Consider the following 26,016-nt stretch of genomic DNA (forward strand, 5'->3'; position numbering starts at 1 on the left):
TCTGCTGATGCCAGTGGAAGGAAGAAATGTCTATTTTTTCTTCCACATGTTTCTCTTTATGAATGTTCCCAGTCATGATGGAAAAAGAGAGGAAACGTAACAGCTCCTAAAAGAGTTCCCTCTGTGCCTCCGCTACTTCCTCTGGCAGGAAATAGCATAGCTTTTATCTGAACCACCACACATGGCTGGTCAATGCATACGAGGTGTCGCTCTCTCTCCATTTAACTGTGACAGACGGGGGTAAATCGTTGTTCCACTCCTGGCTCGTCATACACCTCGCTGTAAAACAGGTCATCAATAACCTAACATCTCAAATGTAAGCAAACATTCTGAATCTTGACTCCACGGCTAACTAGTCAGACCTGTGATCAAACTATTTGATATCTTTCAAATACTTTGCGCTTGAGCCTGGCTGGACTGCCAGATATGGGTTTGTACTCTAGGGATTATTCTATTGGTTCCACTGAGCCAGGCACAGTCAACCAAGCACAGAGGAAGACTTGGATTGACTGAATACCATCTGAACCTAGGTTGTTTAGCAATGCCATGTGTCTGATTAGAAGAGGGTGAAAGTGGGACAGACAGCCTCATGACAAACCGGCTCCTCCTGCTCAATCAGGACCGGACATTAATGAGCCTATCATTAACAGATTGACACCCGCCAGACAGATGTGTTAGAGAAGCGTCCTACATTGCTGGTGGCAAGGGTAATTACATGTAATATACTACCTAGTTATCTTGAGTCAAATTGGTCAAGCAGGCACAAAAAAATAAAAAATAAAAATGACATTCAGGGTAGGTTTGCAAAGTGAAATTCCAGGTGCGACAAACCAAGACTCTGGGTTACCTCAATAACACTGCCATTCTGTTACTGTCGTCTCATAATTAGGGCCAGGAGTTGCCCATCTAACCATGTGTGACTCCTAGTCATAAGACATTTGTCATGCTTATGGTAGGTATTAAGGCAAAATGTAGGGCTCATAAGGGGACATCAAGAGCAGAAATGTCATGGTCATTGGCATTAAAAGAAAACGTATCAGGGGTCAAATAAATATGAGATTGAATTTCTGGAAAAAAAATATATAATCCACTGATGGTTGTGATGTACACAAACTAAGTCAAGTTGCATTAGAACCTGAAGTGTGCTCTGGGTCTCCCCAGCTGCAGGGGGTGAATGAAGCATCACATGTTAAGCCCAACATAGCTTCAGACTCATTGTAGAGGTCCAGTCATGCAACATCTTAACAAATGCCAGCATTCAAAAAGTACTGCTGGACCAAGCAGACATGTCAGTAAAAACAACTTAATGGATACAGTGAGACTGAACTTGGATAAGATTCAACGTTAGTTATTAAAACCATTGAAGTACAGCACCTGGCATCACTTCATGGTCTCAGCACCTAGAAGACAAACAGTAGATTATTAACAAGCAAACATGAAGACAGGCTGCCCAATTCTGATTACTACCCCCCCAATTTTCAAGAGCAGAGTGCCAAAAAGATCAATAAGCTGCCCGTGTAAACCTAACAGGCTAAGTAGCATAAAAATAAACACCAATCACCTCAACTGGTGGTTACAGCTCTCACTTAGTCATGTTCTGGGCTCCCATCTAGTAGAGTGTGAGACTTGGACGTAGGGAGTGCTGGGACCCTCCTGTTTGGCAGGTGGAGTGTGGTTTTGCTGTGGCTTGTTAACACTTGAGCTGGTTTTGGAGTGGCTAGTGGAGGCACTACGCCCACTATGAATACGGTCTTTGAGCCGACGGATATGAGTGCCACCGTAGCGTGCTGGGATGTTGTAGATGTAGACCAGAACAACGCTTTGAGGTGTGGTACTGCTGGTCCTGCTCTGGGTAGGTCCTCTGGCATAGCTAGGGATAGACTTCAATGCATTGGGAGTATAGCTGCGCTGATAGCTTTGCCTGGGGGCAGGTTTAGAGTTGCTTGGTTTCTGGACATAGGTTGAAGCACTGCCACCCTGGTTAGAACTGGAAAGGATGGAGATTGGCCCACTACTGGCAACATAACTAGGCTGGTAGTCCCCCACCTGACCAGAGACTTGCCTGTGGTTGCTGTCGGCAGGTGTAGTGCTACCTGGCTTCTGGTTGGCGGCAAGGGCATTCTGGCTGTAGATTGAAGCACTGCCACCCTGGTTAGCGGTAAACATGCTCTGGCGTGGTGTTGCACCAAGGGTAGAGCCAGGCTTGTAGGTTCCATAGGAGTTTTTACTAGGCGTAGAACTCGGGGCAAAGAGACTGGAGCTAGACCCCAGGCTAAGTATAGGGATACTGCTGCTTTTGGAGGCAACATCTATACTCTGGGCATATTGACTAGAAGTTGAACCACTACTGGCGGAGGCATATCTACTCTGGTATGGCTTGACATATTGAGAGAAGCTGGGCTTGTATGCATTTGTTGCACTCCCACCTTCAGTAGACCCAAAATGCAGAGGACCTGGTCTAAGTGAAGTTCCTGAAGAACCACGTGAGGGAGCTTGAAGGTAAGGGGTGGAAGCCATTTCCCTTACGGACTGGTAGATTCCACTTTGTGCCACAGAATTCTGGGGGTTTGCTTTGAATAAATGGCTTCCCAGGAAATTCTGAACAGATCCAGAGTTGCTTGAATGAGGCTGTAATGGAAAGGTTTTGGGCTGGATTCCCTTTGCTTCCCAATTTGAAACCATCTTCACTGCACTAGGGTTGGTGACACTTTGGCCTGAGGTTATACTGGCACGGGTGTGACGCTTGTTGTGGCTGACAGAGGTTCTACTGGCTATAGATCCAGAGAGGCCTAACATTCTTGGGGCAGGCTGGATAGAGCTTGAAGCAGAGCCTCTGCGGGATAGTTCCTGGTTATGGGTGTTGGGGCCAGTCTCTCTGGGAGTAGCATCACTCTGGACAGATCCTGAAGTACTAAAAGTTGGTTTGATTGGATCCTGAGGATAGCCGTCACCTGGTTGTTTCTGTTCATCTTCCACTTGGGAAGAGCCAGAATACATGTAGCCTCTTAATCTCTGGGCATCTAAACAGATTAAGGGAATTATGAGTCGCCGCAATTTTAAGGCTGGTCTTAAACAAAACACAATGTATTGTTTATGCCTTACCATGTGGAGCACAAGTAGATCTTAAATGTTCTGAGAATATGGAGCAAAGCAACACGATCCTGTAAAGAAAAGAAATTCAGTGCCTGTGCAACACAAGTGAAATTTAACATCAAAAGGTCAAGCAGGACCCATGTAGTAGATCAACAACACATTGTTCAAAGACTCTTACCACAAATTAATTCCAAAAGCCATATCTAAGTACCAACAGACAAGCCACCACTATAGTTTCCAAATGGAACACTTAAACCCACTGTGATTTACTGCCTTGCTCAGTTGCCATACTAGCTGGGAGTATATTTATTGCCTGAACCTGCAATTGCCATTCAATCACTGGCTCATTGATTGATCACGTTCAGCTTTGTCTTTGTTGAGAGAACAAATCAATCAAGGATGGAGGAAGGAAGAAGTTAAGGGGAGAATTGTTTACTCCTTGCGTCCTCTCTCCTCACCTCCTTCTCAAAACCCATTGAAGAAGCGGATCAGAGGGGCGGCATTCTCATCCAATGGGTTTTGAGAAGGAGACAAGGAGAGAGGACTCGAAGAGTAAGCAATTGAGATCTTCCCAATCAGAGAGTTAAGAAATTCATCCAAACAAGAGGGCTATCGTTATGACATCACAATGACATGCAGCTGAATATGATCAATCAAGCAAACAGTGATGACGACTGCATTTTCATACAGGCAACCCAATTAAGATTTTTTTCCCACGCTGGTTGGTCTTTTTCAGAACTATTTTTCAGAGCTGATCTGATGGTCAAAAGACCAATTAGTGAGAAAAAAAATCAGAATTGGACTGTGTGTCTAAACACAGCCAAACATACACCCAACTGATATACCAACTACACAAGGCAGAAAGGATGTGTTTCAACAAGCAGCCCAATTTAGATTTTTTTTCCCACCACTAGTCGGCCTTTCCACCAATCACATTGGATCTTTTCACATCAGATCTTTCTCAGAGCTGATCAGATTGGTCAAAAGACCAATTAGTTTATTAAAAGAAAATCTGATTTGGGCTGCCTGTCTAAACACAGGCCAAGTCACAGCGCAAGCGGGCCTAAATTTGCTAGCTGGCAGCAATTGCATTTTTTAGTCTGTGCGTGCTGTAGTACTTAAATGCCCACACCAGCAGAAATTCTGGATTTTATTTGAATGTTACAACCCACCAGCATGGCATTGTTTATTAATCAGAAACAGCTGCAAAGTTATTCCATGGAGCAATTTAAAATAGGGTGTACAAACTTATGATTTTGGACCTTCACTTTTTTTTTTACCAGAAAATTATCTTTATTCTTTTCACTTTTTTAGCTAGTCTGTACTCAAAAATAAATTAACATAATAGATAATTATATATATATATATACACATATATATATATATACACTTATATAAGGCACTGCATCTCAGTGCAATAGGATGTATCACATCTATTCCGCAACAAAGCCTCCTTCACTCACGCCACCCTAGTAAAACTGACTATCCTACCGATCCTCGACTTCGGCGATGTCATCTACAAAATGGCTTCCAACACTCTACTCAGCAAACTGGATGCAGTTTATCACAGTGCCATCCGTTTTGTCACTAAAGCACCTTATACCACCCACCACTGCGACTTGTATGCTCTAGTCGGCTGGCCCTCGCTACATATTCGTCGCCAGACCCACTGGCTCCAGGTCATCTACAAGTCCATGCTAGGTAAAGCTCCGCCTTATCTCAGCTCACTGGTCACGATGGCAACACCCATCCGTAGCACGCGCTCCAGCAGGTGTATCTCACTGATCATCCCTAAAGCCAACACCTCATTCGGCCGCCTTTCGTTCCAGTACTCTGCTGCCTGTGACTGGAACGAATTGCAAAAATCGCTGAAGTTGGAGACTTTTATCTCCCTCACCAACTTCAAACATCAGCTATCTGAGCAGCTAACCGATCGCTGCAGCTGTACATAGTCTATTGGTAAATAGCCCACCCTTCTTCACCTACCTCATCCCCATACTGTTTTTATTTATTTACTTTTCTGCTCTTTTGCACAGCAATATCTCTACCTGTACATGACCATCAGACCATTCATCACTCCAGTGTTAATCTGCAAAATTGTAATTATTTGCCTACCTCCTCATGCCTTTTGCACACATTGTATATAGACTCCCCCTTTGTTTTCTACTGTGTTATTGACTTGTTAATTGTTTGCTCCATGTGTAACTCTTTGTTGTCTGCTCACACGGCTATGCTTTATCTTGGCCAGGTCGCAGTTGCAAATGAGAACTTGTTCTCAACTAGCCTACCTGGTTAAATAAAGGTTAAATAAAAAAATAAAAAAAATAAAAAAATCTGTCCGTGATTGGGAGACCCATAGGGCTGCGCACAATTGGCCCACATTAAATGCACTATGCATTATGTGGGTTGAATGCTGTAATAACACAGAATAAAACAATTCATAAAAGTCCCTTGACGGTAGTGACTGCTTATCACTTATTAACCATCATTTATTCACATTACATTCCTTTATAAAATATTTCAGTTGTTGTGTATGTTACATTTGCTTTATTTTATTACTTTATTATTTAATACCAAATCATCATCTCTGTAGAGCTGCTGCCTATGCTGTCTGACAATATCACAATTTTCGTAGTTCTTCAAAGTAAATAAGGCCTATAGATCATGTATTTTCAGGTAGATACCTCGCAAAGCAACTGCTGTCTATCCCTCTCGATCACGCATGCTTCTGTCTCTGCTCTCCCTCCCCTTCTCTTTCCTACACTAACCTAATGTAGCAGGCTTGAAAGAAACACAGAACCGACAAGTAGGCGTAAAATGGATTATGATCATGGTAGTTAATTACGTTTTTTGCGCTAAACTGTGTTTAATATTGGCCTGTTGGAAACGCCCTACTACATCACACAGTTCGGGCTTGATCTGGTATGCACATTGAGCTCACAGAAAAAACAATTGAACAGATGTCTGTCAATTAACCGAAAAATAACCTACATTTCGGCTAATCAGTTAGCACTAGGATTACGTCTGTTATGATTATCACGTCACATTGTGCATTGTACACCTATTTAAAATCTTGATACCAATTTGACTACATTGTGATGACAGAATTGAAGCAAATCGTACAATCTAAGATTGGTTTCAGGCTACGTCGACTGCAGCGGTGTATTTGATCTGCGCATGTGCCAGCACCAGCAGCGCAAACCTCACACTTTTAGGTGATGTCATGGTGGCTTTGGCTAGCTAAATTCACGTGTAGAAAAATGTCATCGGGTGTAAAGGTCGTCTCGCGCCGAACTGCGAATGTGCTGGCCGTGAATCAAATCAAATCAAATGTTATTTGTCACATACACATGGTTAGCAGATGTTAATGCGAGTGTAGCGAAATGCTTGTGCTTCTAGTTCCGACAATGCAGTAATAACGAACAAGTAATCTAACTAACAATCGCCTTCTGGATGACAGCGGGGTGAACAGGCAGTGGCTCGGGTGGTTGATGTCCTTGATGATCTTTATGGCCTTCCTGTAACATCGGGTGGTGTAGGTGTCCTGGAGGGCAGGTAGTTTGCCCCCGGTGATGCGTTGTGCAGACCTCACTACCCTCTGGAGAGCCTTACGGTTGAGGGCGGTGCAGTTGCCATACCAGGCGGTGATACAGCCCGCCAGGATGCTCTCGATTGTGCATCTGTAGAAGTTTGTGAGTGCTTTTGGTGACAAGCCGAATTTCTTCAGCCTCCTGAGGTTGAAGAGGCGCTGCTGCGCCTTCTTCACGATGCTGTCTGTGTGAGTGGACCAATTCAGTTTGTCTGTGATGTGTATGCCGAGGAACTTAAAACTTGCTACCCTCTCCACTACTGTTCCATCGATGTGGATAGGGGGGTGTTCCCTCTGCTGTTTCCTGAAGTCCACAATCATCTCCTTAGTTTTGTTGACGTTGAGTGTGAGGTTATTTTCCTGACACCACACTCCGAGGGCCCTCACCTCCTCCCTGTAGGCCGTCTCGTCGTTGTTGGTAATCAAGCCTACCACTGTTGTGTCGTCCGCAAACTTGATGATTGAGTTGGAGGCGTGCGTGGCCACGCAGTCGTGGGTGAACAGGGAGTACAGGAGAGGGCTCAGAACGCACCCTTGTGGGGCCCCAGTGTTGAGGATCAGCGGGGAGGAGATGTTGTTGCCTACCCTCACCACCTGGGGGTGGCCCGTCAGGAAGTCCAGTACCCAGTTGCACAGGGCGGGGTCGAGACCCAGGGTCTCGAGCTTGATGACGAGCTTGGAGGGTACTATGGTGTTGAATGCCGAGCTGTAGTCGATGAACAGCATTCTCACATAGGTATTCCTCTTGTCCAGATGGGTTAGGGCAGTGTGCAGTGTGGTTGAGATTGCATCGTCTGTGGACCTATTTGGGCGGTAAGCAAATTGGAGTGGGTCTAGGGTGTCAGGTAGGGTGGAGGTGATATGGTCCTTGACTAGTCTCTCAAAGCACTTCATGATGACGGATGTGAGTGCTACGGGGCGGTAGTCGTTTAGCTCAGTTACCTTAGCTTTCTTGGGAACAGGAACAATGGTGGCCCTCTTGAAGCATGTGGGAACAGCAGACTGGTATAGGGATTGATTGAATATGTCCGTAAACACACCGGCCAGCTGGTCTGCGCATGCTCTGAGAGCGCGGCTGGGGATGCCGTCTGGGCCTGCAGCCTTGCGAGGGTTAACACGTTTAAATGTCTTACTCACCTCGGCTGCAGTGAAGGAGAGACCGCATGTTTTCATTGCAGGCCGTGTCAGTGGCACTGTATTGTCCTCAAAGCGGGCAAAAAAGTTATTTAGTCTGCCTGGGAGCAAGACATCCTGGTCCGTGACTGGGCTGGATTTCTTCCTGTAGTCCGTGATTGACTGTAGACCCTGCCACATGCCTCTTGTGTCTGAGCCGTTGAATTGAGATTCTACTTTGTCTCTGTACTGGCGCTTAGCTTGTTTGATAGCCTTGCGGAGGGAATAGCTGCACTGTTTGTATTCGGTCATGTTACCAGACACCTTGCCCTGATTAAAAGCAGTGGTTCGCGCTTTCAGTTTCACACGAATGCTGCCATCAATCCACGGTTTCTGGTTATGGAATGTTTTAATCGTTGCTATGGGAACGACATCTTCAACGCACGTTCTAATGAACTCACACACCGAATCAGCGTATTCGTCAATGTTGTTATCAGACGCAATACGAAACATCTCCCAGTCGACGTGATGGAAGCAGTCTTGGAGTGTGGAGTCAGCTTGGTCGGACCAGTGTTGGACAGACCTCAGCGTGGGAGCCTCTTGTTTTAGTTTCTGTCTGTAGGCAGGGATCAACAAAATGGAGTCGTGGTCAGCTTTTCCGAAAGGGGGGCGGGGCAGGGCCTTATATGCGTTGCGGAAGTTAGAGTAACAATGATCCAAGGTCTTTCCACCCCTGGTTGCGCAATCGATATGCTGATAAAATTTAGGGAGTCTTGTTTTCAGAATAGCCTTGTTAAAATCCCCAGCTACAATGAATGCAGCCTCCGGATAAATAGTTTCCAGTTTGCAGAGATTTAAATAAAGTTTGTTCAGAGCCATCGATGTGTCTGCTTGGGGGGGGATATATACGGCTGTGATTATAATCGAAGAGAATTCTCTTGGTAGATAATGCGGTCTACATTTGATTGTGAGGAATTCTAAATCAGGTGAACAGAAGGATTTGAGTTCCTGTATGTTTCTTTCATCACACCATGTCACGTTGGCCATAAGGCATACGCCCCCGCCCCCGCCCCTCTTCTTACCAGAAAGATGTTTGTTTCTGTCGGCGCGATGCGTGGAGAAACCCGTTGGCTGCACCGCTTCGGATAGCGTCTCTCCGGTGAGCCATGTTTCCGTGAAGCAGAGAACGTTACAGTCTCTGATGTCCCTCTGGAATGCTACCCTTGCTCGGATTTCATCAACTTTGTTGTCAAGAGACTGGACATTGGCAAGAAGAATGCTAGGGAGTGGTGCACGGTGTGCCCGTCTCCGGAGTCTGACCAGAAGACCGCCTCGTTTCCCTCTCTTTCGGAGTCGTTTTTTTGGGTCGCTGCATGGAATCCACTCCGTTGTCCTGTTTGTAAGGCAGAACACAGGATCCGCGTCGCGAAAAACATATTCTTGGTCATACTGATGGTGAGTTGACGCTGATCTTATATTCAGTAGTTCTTCTCGACTGTATGTAATGAAACCTAAGATGACCTGGGGTACTAATGTAAGAAATAACACGTAAAAAAACAAAAATCTGCATAGTTTCCTAGGAACGCGAAGCGAGGCGGCCATCTCTGTCGGCGCCGGAAGTAAAGTAACTCAAAGGGACTCCTTCGATATAAAGTTGTTTGTGACGAAAATGAAAACGTGTCAGTTTGTCGCTTTCACGAAGTTGGAGTAATAACATGTTCAACAGTATGTAACCTGGCGCAAGTTATGACATTACCAATGTTAATGTTCAAATACAGGAGGGCGAGACCAAATCATGGACGCTGGACAGAGTGGAATCAGGTGTAGCAAAAAGGCAGTTTATTGAGTCAAAGATATCTTGTCCTACATCGTGCACGGACCTAAGCAATATGACTCTGTGAGGAGTCAGAATAATTAGGCTGCCCAGCCAGAGTTTACAGCAGAATGTATACACAGAATAATGTAGGTGGAGTCTCGTCGTGTTGGTCTTCTGACTGGTCCTGAAGAGTTGGAGGCGGGCCTGCCCATTGGTGCACAACAGAGTCCTCTGCTCTTGGCACCCGACCAGTAGGGGGGGGGGGGGGTGAGTGTACAGTGCTCATGAAATGTTTGTGTGTCAAGGAAGCGTGGATTTAGGGACTGGTCGTGTCTGCTTTAGGCTCAGGTGTTTCCTGTCTTTGCAGGAGTACATGCAAGGGTCAATGTCAGTGAGATAGTTTGGCACTCTAAGCTCGTTAGTGTTGCAGGATGTTCTTTGTAGTTTACAGGGGAGTATATTTGCGCGATGGCAGCTGTGTGTCCTTCGGATAATCATGTTATTGCACGTAGGCTCTAAACTTGACTGAGGACACTGGGCCCAGAGTTATCTGAGGACATCCGGTTTAACCAGAGCGTTGGCCTGCTAGTAATGTTTGATATTAGATTATTTATATAACACCAACCAGAACGTCACTAATAGGTCCGGTATCACATCATCAACTTGTATCCACCACATTTTTACCAACATGGCAGAATATTGTTCTAAAGCTGTATCAGTGGTACTAGGTTGTAGTGATCATAAATTGGTTGCACTCTAGGAAAACTAAAATACCAAAGGCTGGCCCTAAAATAATCTACAGAAGGTGCTACAGAAGTGTGCATTAAGGATGATCCTGAAATGTCACTAGGTTAGTTTATTAAATTATTTATGAGTATAGCTGATAAGCATGCCCCTTTAAAAGAAAATGCACTGTGAAGTCAATCAGTGCCCATGGATTGATGATGAGCTGAGAAATTGAATGATTTTTAAAAAGCAGCAGATAAATATGGTACTCTGATAAGCAAAATGATTGTAAATGAAGACATCTGGTTACCAAGCTAAACAAAGGAAAGAAGGGATTCTATCAACACAAAATGTATGAAGTAAATGGTGATGGGAAAAAAACTGGGGGAAACGTTGAACACTATTATGGGTAGGAATTCGAAACGTCTGTCTCTTTTGTTGAATCAGAGGGTATGTTTATTACAAAACCGCACGACATCGCAAATTACTTCAATGAATATTTTACAGGCAAAGTGGACAAGTTGTGAGGAATGCTATGATTCCAACTGATGGCTCCATGTCATATACCCTTATAAAAGATTGTATCAGGCAATGCATGTTCAAATTTCACCAAGTAGAAAGGGAAGTAGAAAGCATGCTGTTGTCTCTTTCGGATGACAATTCACCTGGTACAGATAATCTTCACACCAAATTGCAGCTTTATCCTGGATGGAAAGCTATCTATCCAGGAGAAGGCAAAAGGTGTTCTTTAATGGTAGCTTTTCAAATAGTAAAGATACGCGGTGATCTTCCTCAAGGAAGCTGCCTAGGCCCACTTCTCTTTACTAATGATTTACCTCCAGTAATGAACAAAGCAAGAGCAGTAATATATGCGGATGACCCTACGATGTATACCACAGCATCAGAATGTAATGAGCTAACAGATGTACTGAGGAGTGAGCTAAGAATGGTGTCTGAGTGAGTTGATATGAACACATTGTGTTGAACTTCTAAAACTAGATGTATCGTATTTGGTTGAAGATTTATGCTTGCTGATGATCCCTTATTGAATTTGTCGATGAATAGAAGTCATGTAGAGCAAGTGAAAAAAACGAAACTACAAGGCATCATGTTGGATGCAGCTTTATCATGGTCAGAACACATTGCTAATATTTGTAAGGTAATTGCTGTTCCAAGAAAATGTTCAGAGTATGTAACATCTAGCATTCTGAATCAGGTGATGCAATCCCTGGTCCTATCACACTTGGAGTACTGTCCAATTATATGGTCAATCCCTGGTCCTATCACACATCAAATGTTAAGCCCAACACAGCTTCAGGCTCATTGTAGAGGTCCAGTCATGCAACATCTTAACAAATGCCAGCATTCAAAAAGTACTGCTGGACCAAGCAGACATGTCAGTAAAAACAACTTAATGGATACAGTGAGACTGAACTTGGATAAGATGCAACGTTAGTTATTAAAACCATTGAAGTACAGCACCTGGCATCACTTCATGGTCTCAGCACCTAGAAGACAAACAGTAGATTATTAACAAGCAAACATGAAGACAGGCTGCCCAATTCTGATTACTACCCCCCCAATTTTCAAGAGCAGAGTGGCAAAAAGATCAATAAGCTGCCCGTGTAAACCTAACAGGCTAAGTAGCATAAAAATAAACACCAATCACCTCAACTGGTGGTTACAGCTCTCACTTAGTCATGTTCTGGGCTCCCATCTAGTAGAGTGTGAGACTTGGACGTAGGGAGTGCTGGGACCCTCCTGTTTGGCAGGTAGAGTGTGGTTTTGCTGTGGCTTGTTAACACTTGAGCTGGTTTTGGAGTGGCTAGTGGAGGCACTACGCCCACTATGAATACGGTCTTTGAGCCGACGGATATGAGTGCCACCGTAGCGTGCTGGGATGTTGTAGACCAAAACAACGCTTTGAGGTGTGGTGGTACTGCTCTGGGTAGGTCCTCTGGCATAGCTAGGGATAGACTTCACAGCATTGGGAGTATAGCTGCGCTGATAGCTTTGCCTGGGGGCAGGTTTAGAGTTGCTTGGTTCCTGGACATCGGTTGAAGCACTGCCACCCTGGTTAGAACTGGAAAGGATGGAGATTGGCCCACTACTGGCAACATAACTAGGCTGGTAGTCCCCCACCTGACCAGAGACTTGCCTGTGGTTGCTGTCGGCAGGTGTAGTGCTGCTTGGCTTCTGGTTGGCGGCAAGGACATTCTGGCTGTAGATTGAAGCACTGCCACCCTGGTTAGAACTGGAAAGGACAGAGATTGGCCCACTACTGACAACATAACTAGGCTGGTAGTCCCCCACCTGACCAGAGACTTGCCTGTGGTTGCTGTCGGCAGGTGTAGTGCTGCTTGGCTTCTGGTTGGCGGCAAGGACATTCTGGCTGTAGATTGAAGCACTGCCACCCTGGTTAGAACTGGAAAGGATGGAGATTGGCCCACTACTGGCAACATAACTAGGCTGGTAGTCCCCCACCTGACCAGAGACTTGTCTGTGGTTGCTGTCGGCAGGTGTAGTGCTGCTTGGCTTCTGGTTGGCGGCAAGGACATTCTGGCTGTAGATTGAAGCACTGCCACCCTGGTTAGAACTGGAAAGGATGGAGATTGGCCCACTACTGGCAACATAACTAGGCTGGTAGTCCCCCACCTGACCAGAGACTTGTCTGTGGTTGCTGTCGGCAGGTGTAGTGCTGCTTGGCTTCTGGTTGGCGGCAAGGACATTCTGGCTGTAGATTGAAGCACTGCCACCCTGGTTAGAACTGGAAAGGATGGAGATTGGCCCACTACTGGCAACATAACTAGGCTGGTAGTCCCCCACCTGACCAGAGACTTGCCTGTGGTTGCTGTCGGCAGGTGTAGTGCTACCTGGCTTCTGGTTGGCGGCAAGGGCATTCTGGCTGTAGATTGAAGCACTGCCACCCTGGTTAGCGGTAAACATGCTCTGGCGTGGTGTTGCACCAAGGGTAGAGCCAGGCTTGTAGGTTCCATAGGAGTTTTTACTAGGCGTAGAACTCGGGGCAAAGAGACTGGAGCTAGACCCCAGGCTAAGTATAGGGATACTGCTGCTTTTGGAGGCAACATCTATACTCTGGGCATATTGACTAGAAGTTGAACCACTACTGGCGGAGGCATATCTACTCTGGTATGGCTTGACATATTGAGAGAAGCTGGGCTTGTATGCATTTGTTGCACTCCCACCTTCAGTAGACCCAAAATGCAGAGGACCTGGTCTAAGTGAAGTTCCTGAAGAACCACGTGAGGGAGCTTGAAGGTAAGGGGTGGAAGCCATTTCCCTTACGGACTGGTAGATTCCACTTTGTGCCACAGAATTCTGGGGGTTTGCTTTGAATAAATGGCTTCCCAGGAAATTCTGAACAGATCCAGAGTTGCTTGAATGAGGCTGTAATGGAAAGGTTTTGGGCTGGATTCCCTTTGCTTCCCAATTTGAAACCATCTTCACTGCACTAGGGTTGGTGACACTTTGGCCTGAGGTTATACTGGCACGGGTGTGACGCTTGTTGTGGCTGACAGAGGTTCTACTGGCTATAGATCCAGAGAGGCCTAACATTCTTGGGGCAGGCTGGATAGAGCTTGAAGCAGAGCCTCTGCGGGATAGTTCCTGGTTATGGGTGTTGGGGCCAGTCTCTCTGGGAGTAGCATCACTCTGGACAGATCCTGAAGTACTAAAAGTTGGTTTGATTGGATCCTGAGGATAGCCGTCACCTGGTTGTTTCTGTTCATCTTCCACTTGGGAAGAGCCAGAATACATGTAGCCTCTTAATCTCTGGGCATCTAAACAGATTAAGGGAATTATGAGTCGCCGCAATTTTAAGGCTGGTCTTCAACAAAACACAATGTATTGTTTATGCCTTACCATGTGGAGCACAAGTAGATCTTAAATGTTCTGAGAATATGGAGCAAAGCAACACGATCCTGTAAAGAAAAGAAATTCAGTGCCTGTGCAACACAAGTGAAATTTAACATCAAAAGGTCAAGCAGGACCCATGTAGTAGATCAACAACACATTGTTCAAAGACTCTTACCACAAATTAATTCCAAAAGCCATATCTAAGTACCAACAGACAAGCCACCACTATAGTTTCCAAATGGAACACTTAAACCCACTGTGATTTACTGCCTTGCTCAGTTGCCATACTAGCTGGGAGTATATTTATTGCCTGAACCTGCAATTGCCATTCAATCACTGGCTCATTGATTGATCACGTTCAGCTTTGTCTTTGTTGAGAGAACAAATCAATCAAGGATGGAGGAAGGAAGAAGTTAAGGGGAGAATTGTTTACTCCTTGCGTCCTCTCTCCTCACCTCCTTCTCAAAACCCATTGAAGAAGCGGATCAGAGGGGCGGCATTCTCATCCAATGGGTTTTGAGAAGGAGACAAGGAGAGAGGACTCGAAGAGTAAGCAATTGAGATCTTCCCAATCAGAGAGTTAAGAAATTCATCCAAACAAGAGGGCTATCGTTATGACATCACAATGACATGCAGCTGAACATGATCAATCAAGCAAACAGTGATGACGACTGCATTTTCATACAGGCAACCCAATTAAGATTTTTTTCCCACGCTGGTTGGTCTTTTTCAGAACTATTTTTCAGAGCTGATCTGATGGTCAAAAGACCAATTAGTGAGAAAAAAAATCAGAATTGGACTGTGTGTCTAAACACAGCCAAACATACACCCAACTGATATACCAACTACACAAGGCAGAAAGGATGTGTTTCAACAAGCAGCCCAATTTAGATTTTTTTTCCCACCACTAGTCGGCCTTTCCACCAATCACATTGGATCTTTTCACATCAGATCTTTCTCAGAGCTGATCAGATTGGTCAAAAGACCAATTAGTTTATTAAAAGAAAATCTGATTTGGGCTGCCTGTCTAAACACAGGCCAAGTCACAGCGCAAGCGGGCCTAAGTTTGCTAGCTGGCAGCAATTGCATTTTTTAGTCTGTGCGTGCTGTAGTACTTAAATGCCCACACCAGCAGAAATTCTGGATTTTATTTGAATGTTACAACCCACCAGCATGGCATTGTTTATTAATCAGAAACAGCTGCAAAGTTATTCCATGGAGCAATTTAAAATAGGGTGTACAAACTTATGATTTTGGACCTTCACTTTTTTTTTTACCAGAAAATTATCTTTATTCTTTTCACTTTTTTAGCTAGTCTGTACTCAAAAATAAATTAACATAATAGATAATTATATATATATATACACATATATATATATATACACTTATATAAGGCACTGCATCTCAGTGCAATAGGATGTATCACATCTATTCCGCAACAAAGCCTCCTTCACTCACGCCACCCTAGTAAAACTGACTATCCTACCGATCCTCGACTTCGGCGATGTCATCTACAAAATGGCTTCCAACACTCTACTCAGCAAACTGGATGCAGTTTATCACAGTGCCATCCGTTTTGTCACTAAAGCACCTTATACCACCCACCACTGCGACTTGTATGCTCTAGTCGGCTGGCCCTCGCTACATATTCGTCGCCAGACCCACTGGCTCCAGGTCATCTACAAGTCCATGCTAGGTAAAGCTCCGCCTTATCTCAGCTCACTGGTCACGATGGCAACACCCATCCGTAGCACGCGCTCCAGCAGGTGTATCTCACTGATCATCCCTAAAGCCAACACCTCATTCGGCCGCCTTTCGTTCCAGTACTCTGCTGCCTGTGACTGGAACGAATTGCAAAAATCGCTGAAGTTGGAGACTTTTATCTCCCTCACCAACTTCAAACATCAGCTATCTGAGCAGCTAACCGATCGCTGCAGCTGTACATAGTCTATTGGTAAATAGCCCACCCTTCTTCACCTACCTCATCCCCATACTGTTTTTATTTATTTACTTTTCTGCTCTTTTGCACAGCAATATCTCTACCTGTACATGACCATCAGACCATTCATCACTCCAGTGTTAATCTGCAAAATTGTAATTATTTGCCTACCTCCTCATGCCTTTTGCACACATTGTATATAGACTCCCCCTTTGTTTTCTACTGTGTTATTGACTTGTTAATTGTTTACTCCATGTGTAACTCTTTGTTGTCTGCTCACACGGCTATGCTTTATCTTGGCCAGGTCGCAGTTGCAAATGAGAACTTGTTCTCAACTAGCCTACCTGGTTAAATAAAGGTTAAATAAAAAATTTAAATAATTAAAAAAATCTGTCCGTGATTGGGAGACCCATAGGGCTGCGCACAATTGGCCCACATTAAATGCACTATGCATTATGTGGGTTGAATGCTGTAATAACACAGAATAAAACAATTCATAAAAGTCCCTTGACGGTAGTGACTGCTTATCACTTATTAACCATCATTTATTCACATTACATTCCTTTATAAAATATTTCAGTTGTTGTGTATGTTGCATTTGCTTTATTTTATTACTTTATTATTTAATACCAAATCATCATCTCTGTAGAGCTGCTGCCTATGCTGTCTGACAATATCACAATTTTCGTAGTTCTTCAAAGTAAATAAGGCCTATAGATCATGTATTTTCAGGTAGATACCTCGCAAAGCAACTGCTGTCTATCCCTCTCGATCACGCATGCTTCTGTCTCTGCTCTCCCTCCCCTTCTCTTTCCTACACTAACCTAATGTAGCAGGCTTGAAAGAAACACAGAACCGACAAGTAGGCGTAAAATGGATTATGATCATGGTAGTTAATTACGTTTTTTGCGCTAAACTGTGTTTAATATTGGCCTGTTGGAAACGCCCTACTACATCACACAGTTCGGGCTTGATCTGGTATGCACATTGAGCTCACAGAAAAAAACTATTGAACAGATGTCTGTCAATTAACCGAAAAATAACCTACATTTCGGCTAATCAGTTAGCACTAGGATTACGTCTGTTATGATTATCACGTCACATTGTGCATTGTACACCTATTTAAAATCTTGATACCAATTTGACTACATTGTGATGACAGAATTGAAGCAAATCGTACAATCTAAGATTGGTTTCAGGCTACGTCGACTGCAGCGGTGTATTTGATCTGCGCATGTGCCAGCACCAGCAGCGCAAACCTCACACTTTTAGGTGATGTCATGGTGGCTTTGGCTAGCTAAATTCACGTGTAGAAAAATGTCATGGGTGTAAAGGTCGTCTCGCGCCGAACTGCGAATGTGCTGGCCGTGAATCAAATCAAATCAAATTTTATTTGTCACATACACATGGTTAGCAGATGTTAATGCGAGTGTAGCGAAATGCTTGTGCTTCTAGTTCCGACAATGCAGTAATAACGAACAAGTAATCTAACTAACAATCGCCTTCTGGATGACAGCGGGGTGAACAGGCAGTGGCTCGGGTGGTTGATGTCCTTGATGATCTTTATGGCCTTCCTGTAACATCGGGTGGTGTAGGTGTCCTGGAGGGCAGGTAGTTTGCCCCCGGTGATGCGTTGTGCAGACCTCACTACCCTCTGGAGAGCCTTACGGTTGAGGGCAGTGCAGTTGCCATACCAGGCGGTGATACAGCCCGCCAGGATGCTCTCGATTGTGCATCTGTAGAAGTTTGTGAGTGCTTTTGGTGACAAGCCGAATTTCTTCAGCCTCCTGAGGTTGAAGAGGCGCTGCTGCGCCTTCTTCACGATGCTGTCTGTGTGAGTGGACCAATTCAGTTTGTCTGTGATGTGTATGCCGAGGAACTTAAAACTTGCTACCCTCTCCATTACTGTTCCATCGATGTGGATAGGGGGGTGTTCCCTCTGCTGTTTCCTGAAGTCCACAATCATCTCCTTAGTTTTGTTGACGTTGAGTGTGAGGTTATTTTCCTGACACCACACTCCGAGGGCCCTCACCTCCTCCCTGTAGGCCGTCTCGTCGTTGTTGGTAACCACTGTTGTGTCGTCCGCAAACTTGATGATTGAGTTGGAGGCGTGCGTGGCCACGCAGTCGTGGGTGAACAGGGAGTACAGGAGAGGGCTCAGAACGCACCCTTGTGGGGCCCCAGTGTTGAGGATCAGCGGGGAGGAGATGTTGTTGCCTACCCTCACCACCTGGGGGTGGCCCGTCAGGAAGTCCAGTACCCAGTTGCACAGGGCGGGGTCGAGACCCAGGGTCTCGAGCTTGATGACGAGCTTGGAGGGTACTATGGTGTTGAATGCCGAGCTGTAGTCGATGAACAGCATTCTCACATAGGTATTCCTCTTGTCCAGATGGGTTAGGGCAGTGTGCAGTGTGGTTGAGATTGCATCGTCTGTGGACCTATTTGGGCGGTAAGCAAATTGGAGTGGGTCTAGGGTGTCAGGTAGGGTGGAGGTGATATGGTCCTTGACTAGTCTCTCAAAGCACTTCATGATGACGGATGTGAGTGCTACGGGGCGGTAGTCGTTTAGCTCAGTTACCTTAGCTTTCTTGGGAACAGGAACAATGGTGGCCCTCTTGAAGCATGTGGGAACAGCAGACTGGTATAGGGATTGATTGAATATGTCCGTAAACACACCGGCCAGCTGGTCTGCGCATGCTCTGAGGGCGCGGCTGGGGATGCCGTCTGGGCCTGCAGCCTTGCGAGGGTTAACACGTTTAAATGTCTTACTCACCTCGGCTGCAGTGAAGGAGAGACCGCATGTTTTCATTGCAGGCCGTGTCAGTGGCACTGTATTGTCCTCAAAGCGGGCAAAAAAGTGATTTAGTCTGCCTGGGAGCAAGACATCCTGGTCCGTGACTGGGCTGGATTTCTTCCTGTAGTCCGTGATTGACTGTAGACCCTGCCACATGCCTCTTGTGTCTGAGCCGTTGAATTGAGATTCTACTTTGTCTCTGTACTGGCGCTTAGCTTGTTTGATAGCCTTGCGGAGGGAATAGCTGCACTGTTTGTATTCGGTCATGTTACCAGACACCTTGCCCTGATTAAAAGCAGTGGTTCGCGCTTTCAGTTTCACACGAATGCTGCCATCAATCCACGGTTTCTGGTTATGGAATGTTTTAATCGTTGCTATGGGAACGACATCTTCAACGCACGTTCTAATGAACTCACACACCGAATCAGCGTATTCGTCAATGTTGTTATCAGACGCAATACGAAACATCTCCCAGTCGACGTGATGGAAGCAGTCTTGGAGTGTGGAGTCAGCTTGGTCGGACCAGTGTTGGACAGACCTCAGCGTGGGAGCCTCTTGTTTTAGTTTCTGTCTGTAGGCAGGGATCAACAAAATGGAGTCGTGGTCAGCTTTTCCGAAAGGGGGGCGGGGCAGGGCCTTATATGCGTTGCGGAAGTTAGAGTAACAATGATCCAAGGTCTTTCCACCCCTGGTTGCGCAATCGATATGCTGATAAAATTTAGGGAGTCTTGTTTTCAGATTAGCCTTGTTAAAATCCCCAGCTACAATGAATGCAGCCTCCGGATAAATAGTTTCCAGTTTGCAGAGATTTAAATAAAGTTTGTTCAGAGCCATCGATGTGTCTGCTTGGGGGGGGGTATATACGGCTGTGATTATAATCGAAGAGAATTCTCTTGGTAGATAATGCGGTCTACATTTGATTGTGAGGAATTCTAAATCAGGTGAACAGAAGGATTTGAGTTCCTGTATGTTTCTTTCATCACACCATGTCACGTTGGCCATAAGGCATACGCCCCCGCCCCCGCCCCCGCCCCTCTTCTTACCAGAAAGATGTTTGTTTCTGTCGGCGCGATGCGTGGAGAAACCCGTTGGCTGCACCGCTTCGGATAGCGTCTCTCCGGTGAGCCATGTTTCCGTGAAGCAGAGAACGTTACAGTCTCTGATGTCCCTCTGGAATGCTACCCTTGCTCGGATTTCATCAACTTTGTTGTCAAGAGACTGGACATTGGCAAGAAGAATGCTAGGGAGTGGTGCACGGTGTGCCCGTCTCCGGAGTCTGACCAGAAGACCGCCTCGTTTCCCTCTCTTTCGGAGTCGTTTTTTTGGGTCGCTGCATGGAATCCACTCCGTTGTCCTGTTTGTAAGGCAGAACACAGGATCCGCGTCGCGAAAAACATATTCTTGGTCATACTGATGGTGAGTTGACGCTGATCTTATATTCAGTAGTTCTTCTCGACTGTATGTAATGAAACCTAAGATGACCTGGGGTACTAATGTAAGAAATAACACGTAAAAAAACAAAAATCTGCATAGTTTCCTAGGAACGCGAAGCGAGGCGGCCATCTCTGTCGGCGCCGGAAGTAAAGTAACTCAAAGGGACTCCTTCGATATAAAGTTGTTTGTGACGAAAATGAAAACGTGTCAGTTTGTCGCTTTCACGAAGTTGGAGTAATAACATGTTCAACAGTATGTAACCTGGCGCAAGTTATGACATTACCAATGTTAATGTTCAAATACAGGAGGGCGAGACCAAATCATGGACGCTGGACAGAGTGGAATCAGGTGTAGCAAAAAGGCAGTTTATTGAGTCAAAGATATCTTGTCCTACATCGTGCACGGACCTAAGCAATATGACTCTGTGAGGAGTCAGAATAATTAGGCTGCCCAGCCAGAGTTTACAGCAGAATGTATACACAGAATAATGTAGGTGGAGTCTCGTCGTGTTGGTCTTCTGACTGGTCCTGAAGAGTTGGAGGCGGGCCTGCCCATTGGTGCACAACAGAGTCCTCTGCTCTTGGCACCCGACCAGTAGGGGGGGGGGGGGTGAGTGTACAGTGCTCATGAAATGTTTGTGTGTCAAGGAAGCGTGGATTTAGGGACTGGTCGTGTCTGCTTTAGGCTCAGGTGTTTCCTGTCTTTGCAGGAGTACATGCAAGGGTCAATGTCAGTGAGATAGTTTGGCACTCTAAGCTCGTTAGTGTTGCAGGATGTTCTTTGTAGTTTACAGGGGAGTATATTTGCGCGATGGCAGCTGTGTGTCCTTCGGATAATCATGTTATTGCACGTAGGCTCTAAACTTGACTGAGGACACTGGGCCCAGAGTTATCTGAGGACATCCGGTTTAACCAGAGCGTTGGCCTGCTAGTAATGTTTGATATTAGATTATTTATATAACACCAACCAGAACGTCACTAATAGGTCCGGTATCACATCATCAACTTGTATCCACCACATTTTTACCAACATGGCAGAATATTGTTCTAAAGCTGTATCAGTGGTACTAGGTTGTAGTGATCATAAATTGGTTGCACTCTAGGAAAACTAAAATACCAAAGGCTGGCCCTAAAATAATCTACAGAAGGTGCTACAGAAGTGTGCATTAAGGATGATCCTGAAATGTCACTAGGTTAGTTTATTAAATTATTTATGAGTATAGCTGATAAGCATGCCCCTTTAAAAGAAAATGCACTGTGAAGTCAATCAGTGCCCATGGATTGATGATGAGCTGAGAAATTGAATGATTTTTAAAAAGCAGCAGATAAATATGGTACTCTGATAAGCAAAATGATTGTAAATGAAGACATCTGGTTACCAAGCTAAACAAAGGAAAGAAGGGATTCTATCAACACAAAATGTATGAAGTAAATGGTGATGGGAAAAAAACTGGGGGAAACGTTGAACACTATTATGGGTAGGAATTCGAAACGTCTGTCTCTTTTGTTGAATCAGAGGGTATGTTTATTACAAAACCGCACGACATCGCAAATTACTTCAATGAATATTTTACAGGCAAAGTGGACAAGTTGTGAGGAATGCTATGATTCCAACTGATGGCTCCATGTCATATACCCTTATAAAAGATTGTATCAGGCAATGCATGTTCAAATTTCACCAAGTAGAAAGGGAAGTAGAAAGCATGCTGTTGTCTCTTTCGGATGACAATTCACCTGGTACAGATAATCTTCACACCAAATTGCAGCTTTATCCTGGATGGAAAGCTATCTATCCAGGAGAAGGCAAAAGGTGTTCTTTAATGGTAGCTTTTCAAATAGTAAAGATACGCGGTGATCTTCCTCAAGGAAGCTGCCTAGGCCCACTTCTCTTTACTAATGATTTACCTCCAGTAATGAACAAAGCAAGAGCAGTAATATATGCGGATGACCCTACGATGTATACCACAGCATCAGAATGTAATGAGCTAACAGATGTACTGAGGAGTGAGCTAAGAATGGTGTCTGAGTGAGTTGATATGAACACATTGTGTTGAACTTCTAAAACTAGATGTATCGTATTTGGTTGAAGATTTATGCTTGCTGATGATCCCTTATTGAATTTGTCGATGAATAGAAGTCATGTAGAGCAAGTGAAAAAAACGAAACTACAAGGCATCATGTTGGATGCAGCTTTATCATGGTCAGAACACATTGCTAATATTTGTAAGGTAATTGCTGTTCCAAGAAAATGTTCAGAGTATGTAACATCTAGCATTCTGAATCAGGTGATGCAATCCCTGGTCCTATCACACTTGGAGTACTGTCCAATTATATGGTCAATCCCTGGTCCTATCACACATCAAATGTTAAGCCCAACACAGCTTCAGGCTCATTGTAGAGGTCCAGTCATGCAACATCTTAACAAATGCCAGCATTCAAAAAGTACTGCTGGACCAAGCAGACATGTCAGTAAAAACAACTTAATGGATACAGTGAGACTGAACTTGGATAAGATGCAACGTTAGTTATTAAAACCATTGAAGTACAGCACCTGGCATCACTTCATGGTCTCAGCACCTAGAAGACAAACAGTAGATTATTAACAAGCAAACATGAAGACAGGCTGCCCAATTCTGATTACTACCCCCCCAATTTTCAAGAGCAGAGTGGCAAAAAGATCAATAAGCTGCCCGTGTAAACCTAACAGGCTAAGTAGCATAAAAATAAACACCAATCACCTCAACTGGTGGTTACAGCTCTCACTTAGTCATGTTCTGGGCTCCCATCTAGTAGAGTGTGAGACTTGGACGTAGGGAGTGCTGGGACCCTCCTGTTTGGCAGGTAGAGTGTGGTTTTGCTGTGGCTTGTTAACACTTGAGCTGGTTTTGGAGTGGCTAGTGGAGGCACTACGCCCACTATGAATACGGTCTTTGAGCCGACGGATATGAGTGCCACCGTAGCGTGCTGGGATGTTGTAGACCAAAACAACGCTTTGAGGTGTGGTGGTACTGCTCTGGGTAGGTCCTCTGGCATAGCTAGGGATAGACTTCACAGCATTGGGAGTATAGCTGCGCTGATAGCTTTGCCTGGGGGCAGGTTTAGAGTTGCTTGGTTCCTGGACATCGGTTGAAGCACTGCCACCCTGGTTAGAACTGGAAAGGATGGAGATTGGCCCACTACTGGCAACATAACTAGGCTGGTAGTCCCCCACCTGACCAGAGACTTGCCTGTGGTTGCTGCTTGGCTTCTGGTTGGCGGCAAGGACATTCTGGCTGTAGATTGAAGCACTGCCACCCTGGTTAGAACTGGAAAGGATGGAGATTGGCCCACTACTGGCAACATAACTAGGCTGGTAGTCCCCCACCTGACCAGAGACTTGCCTGTGGTTGCTGTCGGCAGGTGTAGTGCTGCTTGGCTTCTGGTTGGCGGCAAGGACATTCTGGCTGTAGATTGAAGCACTGCCACCCTGGTTAGAACTGGAAAGGATGGAGATTGGCCCACTACTGGCAACATAACTAGGCTGGTAGTCCCCCACCTGACCAGAGACTTGCCTGTGGTTGCTGCTTGGCTTCTGGTTGGCGGCAAGGACATTCTGGCTGTAGATTGAAGCACTGCCACCCTGGTTAGAACTGGAAAGGATGGAGATTGGCCCACTACTGGCAACATAACTAGGCTGGTAGTCCCCCACCTGACCAGAGACTTGTCTGTGGTTGCTGTCGGCAGGTGTAGTGCTGCTTGGCTTCTGGTTGGCGGCAAGGACATTCTGGCTGTAGATTGAAGCACTGCCACCCTGGTTAGAACTGGAAAGGATGGAGATTGGCCCACTACTGGCAACATAACTAGGCTGGTAGTCCCCCACCTGACCAGAGACTTGTCTGTGGTTGCTGTCGGCAGGTGTAGTGCTGCTTGGCTTCTGGTTGGCGGCAAGGACATTCTGGCTGTAGATTGAAGCACTGCCACCCTGGTTAGAACTGGAAAGGATGGAGATTGGCCCACTACTGGCAACATAACTAGGCTGGTAGTCCCCCACCTGACCAGAGACTTGCCTGTGGTTGCTGTCGGCAGGTGTAGTGCTACCTGGCTTCTGGTTGGCGGCAAGGGCATTCTGGCTGTAGATTGAAGCACTGCCACCCTGGTTAGCGGTAAACATGCTCTGGCGTGGTGTTGCACCAAGGGTAGAGCCAGGCTTGTAGGTTCCATAGGAGTTTTTACTAGGCGTAGAACTCGGGGCAAAGAGACTGGAGCTAGACCCCAGGCTAAGTATAGGGATACTGCTGCTTTTGGAGGCAACATCTATACTCTGGGCATATTGACTAGAAGTTGAACCACTACTGGCGGAGGCATATCTACTCTGGTATGGCTTGACATATTGAGAGAAGCTGGGCTTGTATACATTTGTTGCACTCCCACCTTCAGTAGACCCAAAATGCAGAGGACCTGGTCTAAGTGAAGTTCCTGAAGAACCACGTGAGGGAGCTTGAAGGTAAGGGGTGGAAGCCATTTCCCTTACGGACTGGTAGATTCCACTTTGTGCCACAGAATTCTGGGGGTTTGCTTTGAATAAATGGCTTCCCAGGAAATTCTGAACAGATCCAGAGTTGCTTGAATGAGGCTGTAATGGAAAGGTTTTGGGCTGGATTCCCTTTGCTTCCCAATTTGAAACCATCTTCACTGCACTAGGGTTGGTGACACTTTGGCCTGAGGTTATACTGGCACGGGTGTGACGCTTGTTGTGGCTGACAGAGGTTCTACTGGCTATAGATCCAGAGAGGCCTAACATTCTTGGGGCAGGCTGGATAGAGCTTGAAGCAGAGCCTCTGCGGGATAGTTCCTGGTTATGGGTGTTGGGGCCAGTCTCTCTGGGAGTAGCATCACTCTGGACAGATCCTGAAGTACTAAAAGTTGGTTTGATTGGATCCTGAGGATAGCCGTCACCTGGTTGTTTCTGTTCATCTTCCACTTGGGAAGAGCCAGAATACATGTAGCCTCTTAATCTCTGGGCATCTAAACAGATTAAGGGAATTATGAGTCGCCGCAATTTTAAGGCTGGTCTTCAACAAAACACAATGTATTGTTTATGCCTTACCATGTGGAGCACAAGTAGATCTTAAATGTTCTGAGAATATGGAGCAAAGCAACACGATCCTGTAAAGAAAAGAAATTCAGTGCCTGTGCAACACAAGTGAAATTTAACATCAAAAGGTCAAGCAGGACCCATGTAGTAGATCAACAACACATTGTTCAAAGACTCTTACCACAAATTAATTCCAAAAGCCATATCTAAGTACCAACAGACAAGCCACCACTATAGTTTCCAAATGGAACACTTAAACCCACTGTGATTTACTGCCTTGCTCAGTTGCCATACTAGCTGGGAGTATATTTATTGCCTGAACCTGCAATTGCCATTCAATCACTGGCTCATTGATTGATCACGTTCAGCTTTGTCTTTGTTGAGAGAACAAATCAATCAAGGATGGAGGAAGGAAGAAGTTAAGGGGAGAATTGTTTACTCCTTGCGTCCTCTCTCCTCACCTCCTTCTCAAAACCCATTGAAGAAGCGGATCAGAGGGGCGGCATTCTCATCCAATGGGTTTTGAGAAGGAGACAAGGAGAGAGGACTCGAAGAGTAAGCAA

At 45.4% G+C, this 26,016-nt stretch overlaps 1 protein-coding gene across 11 annotated transcripts; it reads right to left on the minus strand.

Moving 5' to 3' along the window:
• Nucleotides 1–203: 203 nt before the first annotated feature.
• LOC109903516 (mucin-17) lies at nt 204–25,762 on the minus strand. 11 transcript variants are annotated; one of them, XM_031788723.1, is made up of 7 exons: nt 25,635–25,762; nt 25,466–25,524; nt 24,426–25,383; nt 23,521–23,930; nt 12,410–13,264; nt 1,562–2,147; nt 204–1,400 (listed from the first exon to the last, which is right to left on the minus strand). In XM_031788723.1, exons 1-6 carry the CDS (start codon nt 25,655–25,657, stop codon nt 1,591–1,593), a joined length of 2,862 nt encoding a protein of 953 aa, XP_031644583.1. In that variant the 5' UTR covers nt 25,658–25,762; the 3' UTR covers nt 204–1,400; nt 1,562–1,590. The 11 variants fall into 11 exon arrangements, with proteins under 11 accessions (XP_031644583.1, XP_031644582.1, XP_031644579.1 ...); XM_031788722.1 differs by having other exon boundaries at nt 23,521–23,914; nt 24,239–25,383; XM_031788719.1 differs by having other exon boundaries at nt 23,521–23,759; nt 23,931–25,383.
• Between the last annotated feature and the right edge of the window lie 254 nt (nt 25,763–26,016).

Source organism: Oncorhynchus kisutch, linkage group LG14, assembly GCF_002021735.2.
Source record: "Oncorhynchus kisutch isolate 150728-3 linkage group LG14, Okis_V2, whole genome shotgun sequence".
NCBI lineage: Eukaryota > Metazoa > Chordata > Actinopteri > Salmoniformes > Salmonidae > Oncorhynchus > Oncorhynchus kisutch.